Raw genomic sequence first — 8737 nt, 5'->3', positions numbered from 1 at the left:
AAAACCTAGAGTAGCAAGGCATGTTAGAAGAGACCTTAGTCCTTAGCATTTATAATCATGTAGCAAAAGGTATAATAGGCCAAAAGCACTCAATACAAGCCATGTCCACTAAGAGAGAACAAATAACAAAAACATAAAGACAAGGCTAGCAGGAGAGAAAGGGTAATGTGTACATTGCTAGTCTTGTAGCAAGAGGTTTAATAAGTCTAATGTCCAAAGATGTTCCCAAATTTTACAAGCCCGCCAATGCATACGGATATCACAAATGCAATATCACCACCAGTAACAACACGAGGATGGAGCATTGAGAAAATACGGATATCACAAATGCAATATCACCACCAGTAACAACACGAGGATGGAGCATTGAGAAAATGTTTTTCCAACACAAAATGCATTGCAAGCGGGCAAATCATCATATTGTGCACTATTTGCAGATATTGCAGAGTTTGCTCAACAAGGAGACCATCTCTTGAATGACTTCAATGTTGGGACAGCTAGCAAACATGTTCACATGTATGACTTTTCTGTAGATCCATTTGGGACATGAACTGAATTGTGCATTTATGTGGAGAGGAGGGGATTGCAACAAGGGAAAAGCTCAACGGCCGCGTTTGAGAGAAAGCAATCATGCTATCTTGTGATGTGCTCTAATGCTACAGCCTAGTTACAAAACCTAGAGTGGAAGGGTTAGAAGAGAACATAGTCCTGAGCATTTATGGTCATGTAGCAAAAGTATTATAGGCCATAGGCTTCCAAGATAATCTTTTACTATAGATGAAAGATGTTCTCACACTAGACAAGCCATGTCCACTAAGAGAGAACAAATAACCCATAGAAACATGAAGGCAAGGCTAGTAGGAGAGAAAGGGTAATGTGTACATTGCTAGTCTTCTAGCAAGAGGTTCAATAATTCTAATGCCCAAAGATGTTCCTAAATACTTCAAGCCCACCAGCGCATACAGATATCACAAATAATTCATAAGAATGTGTACACAAGGCTATTGGTGGAGAAGAAGATGTATTCCTGCGGGGAGTTCGATATACTCACACAAAACTACAAATTATACCATAACAAGGTATAAACCCCTCTATAAGGATTCCTAAAACCAGAAACTGGAAAACCGAGGTAGGCTGTAATGTCAACATTAAGACCAAGGATTTTTACATGGCATTCCTCAACATTTGATGGAATTTGGGAGATGATTAGACTTCATAACCTCTACAAGCCAAACACCACCCTTTGACAAGTAATTTGATGATCAAAATTTGTTGCAAAGGCTTTTGCCAGCCTATTTGCTTACAAGGTCCTTCACAAATTCGTGGCTATGGGGTAGTAGCTTATGCTTGACTGGCATCACTCCCTTCTCACGCCATCGCTGGACCAAAAACTCTTCCAATGCCCGTACCTTCACAAGAAAAAAAACAGGCAATAACAATTAGCAGATCTTTGCTTAGCCCCTTATACATATCAAAACTACCCAAAAAAGGCACACAGCCCCCCTTCCCTTTTTTTGAGAAAATTACTGATGATGCTACTTCTTAGAAAAACAAAGCAAGGGCGGAAGTGCATACTTGTCTAATAACAAAGGGTTCTCCCTCAATGGTCAACGGTTTGGTAATGAAAGTGAGCAGACCATTTTTGTTGCCATAAACGATGTCAGTGAAATATCGGTCTCCAACCTAAGAAAGTTCCATGTCAACTTAATTTAGGTTTTAATGTTGAGAGCTTTAAAACATCTAGTTGATTAGCAAGTAATGCCGCACTTTGGAGCTTTACCATCACCAATGATGATGCATCACAACCAAAATGCTTCTCAAGTTCCTCAGCTGATCCAGATGGCTTCTTTGACCCTGCAATCAACTTATGCAATTGAAGAGTGCAGCAGAAATACCCACAGTGAACCATTGAAAAACGCATGTCAGAAGACCATGCAAAATAAAGTATAGCTGAAAGCTTGTGACCCAGCTAGATCTTTGAAAATACTTTACAGGGTGTAGGGGGCTTCAAACAAATATCCAGGAAACACATGTATTTCTTAGAAAGGCGACGAGGGAACTTGCGGAGTGTGGCTGTGTCCCGGGGACCAACTCTATGCATATTTTTGCCTCCCATTAGTGCTCCATCCTTATATATGTACATACATTCTGACCTCACACTAGCCGTTTTCTTTCAGTTTTCTTCCAGTTGTATTGTGCACTGAGCACCATCTGATACTCAGCGATACCACATACATTGTACATGGTTTTGTCTCATAGGCCAGTTCTCTTTGGCCTAAGAGAGACATTAATACAATCTTTCTTTCTTTATTTCTCTCCTGTTTTTTATAGAATAGTTTTTTGGATTTAAATCATAACTTGCTAATTTCCTTGTTGTAGTAGTTACTCCATCAGTTGAACCTCAAATTTATTTTTTCTTGATGTCCCTGTATTCTTACAAATTTTTTCTAGTGTTTTCCTTGTTTGTATTTGGTTTGTTGTTAAATATGTGCAATCAAATTTCTCACTTGTAAGGTTGGATATTGAAGATGTATTTGAGGAATTTACATGCATGTAGAGATACCTAATTTCTTGCAATTTTATTACTTCTTTGCGAAAAAACTCTATCCAAAGTGGGACTGCAGGCTGAATACGAAAAGAATGCTTTAAAGAAATACTTAAAGCCAACTCAAGTCTCTTGCGAATCCATGTCAACACGTGAATACTGGTTGCTGCTGTTGGGGCTGATCGTGCTGCTGATTCCCCTGCTGTTCCAGGCTGCAACAGCCTAGGGCTCAAGCTCAACATTAGTGTTTGTAAATAATAATCATATCCGTTCACTTTGCACACACCCGCCTTTCCTGTTTACGTGTTGAAAAGTGTTGTGTATGGGCATGAAAGGCGCTTGAAAACTGCGTCCACTCATCAAGGGGAATTCTTTATAAGTGCAGAAGTGGGGAAAACACAAAGCTTACCACGAAACTATGTGCATGGGGGCCATGATCGTCCATCCTACTAAGAGTCACAAGCTACGAACTGAACAACAATTATCTCAGTTACTCCAAGCTGGATTTATCCGCCCATCATCCGCGTCGTTCGCTACACCCATCTTTTTTCGTGCAAAAGAAAGACAAGACCGCACGTTTATGTATAGACTACAAGGTACTCAATAAGTTCCCAATGCCCAAAATTGAGTACATTCTAGAGTGTCTTAATGGTGCTAAGTATTTGATCTCAAGAGCGGCTATTACCAGGTTCAGATTTTTACAACCGACATTCCAAAGACGGCTTTCCGGACCAAGTGTGGCCATTATGAGTTCATAGTGATGCCGTTTGGTCTCACCAATGCCCCAGCGACGTTCAATAAAATTATGTCTCAATATTTCATAGAGTTAATTGGAAAGTGTCTATTCATCTTCTTCATACATACATACATACATACATACATATATATACACACACACACACACACACACACACACACACACACACACTAATCTTTTATGCCACTGCAGAGCAACATGAGAGGGATAGGGAGAAGGTCTTGCAACTTTTGCGAGACAATGAGCTCTACATTAACAACAAAAAGAACGCATTTGGCCCATTAGAGGTGCATTATCTGGGATGCATGATCAGTGAGTCTGCTATTTGCCGACAAGGTACAGGCTATACAGGATTGGGATGTACCCAAGACTCCTAAAGAGATCAGATCATTTGTGCGTCTTTGCCACAGGCTATACAGGATTGGGATGTACCCAAGACTCCTAAAGAGATCAGATCATTTGTGCGTCTTTGCCACGCCTACAGGACCACCATGGACAAATTTTTTGACCTGGCAGCACCTCTTACAAATCTGCTCAACGGCACAAAATCGCATTGCCAAAAAGTGTCCGTTACGAGCAAGGCTCTTGAGGCATTCCATGCATTACAAAAACTGGCCCCAAAAATACCACTTCTCAAGCTGGCATCATGGGATTGTTGTGATTACATGGTGCTTCAAGGAGTCAAAGAGATGGAAGAGAGAGAGAAAGAAAGAAAGAAAGCTATATTAACGTCTACTAGAGGCCGAACTCGACCTATGAGACAAATCAATGTACAACTGTCAATGTCTTCTGGATGTCCAAAAAAAAAAGGACAAAATGAACATGAAATAAACTATGAAAGTACTGAGCTAGTGGGGAGGTGTGATGGATGGAGCACTACTGCTAGAGGCTCAGTATGCAACCTATATGCGTAGTGTATACAAGAATGCAATGCAGATCTGTCTAGCTCCAACCAGTACCATAATGGGGGTGTAATATGTGATGCATAAGCGATGGCGAGGTAAAATGGAAGAGAGAGAGAGAGAGAGAGAGAGAGAGAGCACAATGGAGAAAGAAAGTTATATTAACGTCTACAAAAGGCCAAAATGGCCTATACAACCAAAAGGATTACAATGTGACTCCTAGGTACACATATGATGTGGTGTGCTCCATTGCTTCACCTCTAAAAGTGAATTGATGGTCGGATCTAGTCACCTAGGCCTGTGCGGTATTGAAGACCATAATCTTAGTCTTCCCAAGGTTTACTGTGAGGTCCCTATCTGCACAAAATGACTACAAAGCATCCAAATGCTATTGCAAACCCTCAGGGGAGTCTGCACTAAGTATAATGTCATCGGCATATAGCAATATGGGTATCCAAACCCTTGCCAGACTGGCCCCCCTCACTAAGAGCCAAAAGTCCTATATCTAGATCACACATGGCTATGGTCCATGGAATACATCATCATGGGTACTAAAATGAAAGAAAATGACAAAGCTAAAAAGAAAATGACAACTAAAATGCTAAAGCTAAGATGCTAGGGCTGATCCATGTACAAAGGGCATAACGCTTGCATATCATCCTAAGATATCCCGCATGGGGTGCCGCAACATGTTACTGTTAGAAGTCATCTCCTGTCTATTTTTATACACCAGGGCCTCTGTTGTGGGTGTGCCCACCCTGTATAGGTGTTTTATCATTTTTCCTCACTCCCCGTATTTTTTCCCCATTTTTTCGTGGCCTGGATGGATGCCAGATGTTGGCAGGAGCCTCTGGTGGCTGGTCGACTGTCCATTCAGCAGTCGTGTGGCTGGCCGACTACCTATTCAGCAAGCGTGGAGATTTTCTACTAGCCGACTTGCTTTATGCAGTCATGGAGGGCCATCATGCACTCGCCGACTTGCTTTATGCAGTCGTGGAGGGCCATCATGCGCTGGCCGACTGCATCTATGGGGCATATAAATATGCCCCATGCTCCCCACCACTTTCTCATTCAGTTTTCTGCGGGACCTTGTGTATAGAGAAGAGTTTACACGCCTATTTCTGTAACTTGGTTGAACACAATGCTAATAAATACACTTAAATACACTAAGATTTGAAGGACACTTGCTCAAATACAAGAAGTAAATTGCTGAATTGACAAGAGGCACACAATGAGCCGGAACGGCCGACCCCTCCCTTGAGTAAATTGTATTACTATTGGAGAAATTCAATACATAGCTTCACGGGCATCCATTGCCAAATCCTCCATGCCAATGCATATGAAATTCAGCATTTAGAAAACAATGGTATGTCGATGTAGATCACCAAGGAGCTGCCTTGATGCCCGGCCCAACTTCAGTGCCCATATTCTCTACCATTGGCTCTATGTTCTACCAAGCAAGGTAGCAACATCTTCAAGAGCACATAGGACAAGAGAAATACTACACAGGGCGGCTAAACAAGGAGTCCTGCCCTTCTACTGAGTAAGTAATGACAACACATTGTCCAATTAGCTTACCAGTCTTCATAGAAGTTGTTGCAAGCGGAAGCCTTCGCGTTGGAAGCTTTAGAAGTGTTGATATCTTCGATTTGCCGCAATCCTTCGCGACAAAAGTCTTCAAGAGGATGAAGGGAACCTTGGGAAAGCTTCCCCTATGGTTCAACTTGAGAAAGGAAGGCTGAAATTAGGGTTTTCAGCAAAAAGACCAGAAATTACAGCAAAAATGAGAGCTGTTTTGCTGAATTTCAGTCATTGGGAGTGAGTAGGAGAGTGATTAGCACTTGGAAACACTCTTGGAAGCTTGGAAAACACCCTAGCAAGTTGGGTATGGCTATGGAGAGCTTGGAAATGGAGAGAAATGGTGGAAAAACAGAGTTTTCAGCCTCCAAAAATCCTCATGAAGAGAAAACACGAATTTCTCTTAATAAGTAAGTGAATTGGGGTCCAATCAGGTGAAGGGACATGGGGAGATGCCCATTTATGAGTAAAAAAAAGAAGGATCAGGTCCTGGACATTGAGTCTTGTCCGCCTCGGGACTTCAGTGAGTGTGAACTTGGAAGCGGTCATAATTTATCAGTGACTTTTGGGCGCCCAAACTTTAATGAAATGGGAACGCACTCACTTATAAATATTGGCTAAGTCCTAAGGGCTATTTGAGCCTAGATTGGGTAATACTTACCACCTGTTCACATGCCACACAACCATGTCAGCAGACAGTTTCACACGCACGGTTCACGGGCGGGCGTCCCCTAGCCCGGAACTACACATAGGTCATGCAAGCATGAAAACAGCATGCAATTTCATTTGCAGGCAAGCACATAAAGATGCTATGCAATGCAGCATTGGCATGAGCAATTCTCGTTCATGAAACCATATAAGACCAGGCGTTTCCAGGCAAGTATATGCGATACCAGACCCAGTGGAAAGCCAATCCTCCAGGCGTTTCCGGGCATGTACACAAAGGCACAAGTCCCAGCGGAAAGCCAAGTCCTCCAGGCGTTTCCGGGCATGTACACAAAGGCACAAGTCCCAGCGGAAAGCCAAGTCCTCCAGATATTCCGGACATGATAACATTAAGTCCCAGCGGAATATCATATCCAACTATACAGCATAACACGTGTCAATCACCTGCATAGGCATATTCCATAAGCCATGGACACCAATCCAATATGTACATAGTGTGAAAGCAAGAGTGAACCATTTGGGTGGCCAAATGGTGACAATGGGAAGATAGTTCTTAAACTTCACAAGGTAACGCCTCACAACTTTGCCTGCAGCAAGCTTGCGTTCCTTGTGATACATAATCTGCTCTGGCTGCAAGATCTCCTCAAGCTCATCCACTTCTGGTGGATCCTCAATGACCATTTCACTGGGCTCCGGCCCTACATACTTGCGAAGGAGACTCACATGAAAAGCATTGTGTATGTGCCAATGACTAGGTAATGCCAATCTGAAAGCTACTTCATTGATCTTCTCGATCACTCGAAAAGGTCCATAGTACCTAGTTGCAAGCTTAGGATATGCACCCTCTTTGCCAGGCCTCTTTGCAAGTCTTGCTTTCTCAAATTTCAGCAATACCCAATCATTCTCTTTAACATCCAATTGCCTTCGATGCTTGTCGACAGCCTTTTTATGCTTGTCTTGTGACCTTGCAATGGCTGTCCGCACCTGAGCAAAAGCAATATCTAAGTCTCTTACATACTCATCAGCTGCAAATATCTCATCCTTTGTGCAAAGGATAGGTGGCAAAACCACCTTACCATAAACAATCTGAAACGGGGCCTTTCCCGTAGATGCATGTACCGTGTTGTTGTATGCAAATTCCACAAGCGGTAAGTACTTCTCCCAAGAAGACTTCTGATCCGCCACATAGCATTTCAAGAGATCCAACACGGCTGAATTTGCAGCCTCACTTTGCCCATCCGTTTGAGGATGATAAGCTGATGAGAAGTCCAATTTGGTACCCATATTATCAAATAAGGCCCGCCAAAAGAGACTTGTAGTCCTGGGATCTCTATCCCCCACAATGGACTTCGGCATTCCATGATGTTTGAACACTTGTGCAAGATATATTTTAACCATATGCTCAGCTTTGATGGTCTTTTTGACCGGCAAGAAATGAGCTTGCTTGCTAAACCTGTCCACAATTGTCCAAATTGCATCATTACCCTATTGGGTACGCGGCAAGTCCATAATGAAATCCATTGTAATACTTTCCCATGGCTGCGTGAGAATAGGCAATGGCTGAAGCAAACCTGGTGCCTTTTGCCTATCAAATTTGACCTTTTGACAGGTGATACATGCACGTACATGTGCCTCTATGTCCTTCCGCATACCTGGCCAAAAGAAATACCGCTCAATCATGTGCGTAGTAGGCATTATGCCTCTATGACCAGCATATGGAGGAGCATGGCACTCATCCAAAACCTTTTGCCTCATGTCAGACACCACACATAGGCAATTATCTTTCATGAGATAACCCTCTTTGATCACATATGAGGCATGTGCATGACCAGCCATCAAATCAGCCCAAATAGTGGCAAAATCAGCATCCGTATGATACAAATCACGCATGGTAGACAAGTCCCCATGAGAGGCAACCGAGATAGCTGCTACATACGGCTTTCGTGACAATGCATCGGCCACTACATTCTTCTTTCCCGGGGTGTGCAAGATCTGAAAATGAAACATAGAGAGGAAATTGGCCATCCTCATATGCTTCTCCGACAATTTAGTTTGAGTAAGAAAATATCTCAAACTCTGGTGATCTGTCTTCACAGTGAAATCAGCCCCCAAGAAGGTAATGTTTCCATATAGTAAGTGCATGAATTACAGCCAAGAGCTCTTTCTCATAAATGCCAAGAGATAGTTCTGCATCATGCAATCTACGACTCTCATAAGCCACGGCATGTCCCTCTTGATTAAGGACAGCCCCTATGCAATTTCCAGATGCATCACATTCCACACAAAAAG

The 8737-nt window shown here is 42.6% G+C and overlaps 1 protein-coding gene across 2 annotated transcripts in view; it reads right to left on the bottom strand.

The window, feature by feature from the left end:
- Window positions 1–1022: 1022 nt before the first annotated feature.
- LOC147641465 (phosphatidylglycerophosphate phosphatase 1, chloroplastic-like) overlaps window positions 1023–8737 on the bottom strand; it is a 29185-nt gene continuing 21470 nt past the window's right edge. For both annotated transcript variants that reach the window (XM_086821757.1, XM_086821764.1), the window contains exons 4-6: window positions 1781–1854; window positions 1576–1683; window positions 1023–1409 (exon numbers count right to left, since the gene is read on the bottom strand). In XM_086821757.1, the coding sequence (XP_086677883.1) occupies window positions 1293–1409; window positions 1576–1683; window positions 1781–1854 (299 nt within the window). In that variant the 3' untranslated portion in view covers window positions 1023–1292. The remainder of the gene's footprint in view (window positions 1410–1575; window positions 1684–1780; window positions 1855–8737) is intronic.

Source organism: Cibotium barometz, chromosome 2 (genome assembly GCF_041138505.1).
Source record: "Cibotium barometz isolate CiBa-2024 chromosome 2, ASM4113850v1, whole genome shotgun sequence".
Taxonomy (NCBI): Eukaryota; Viridiplantae; Streptophyta; class Polypodiopsida; order Cyatheales; family Cibotiaceae; genus Cibotium; species Cibotium barometz.
This window is presented reverse-complemented; position numbering and strand designations above follow the sequence as displayed.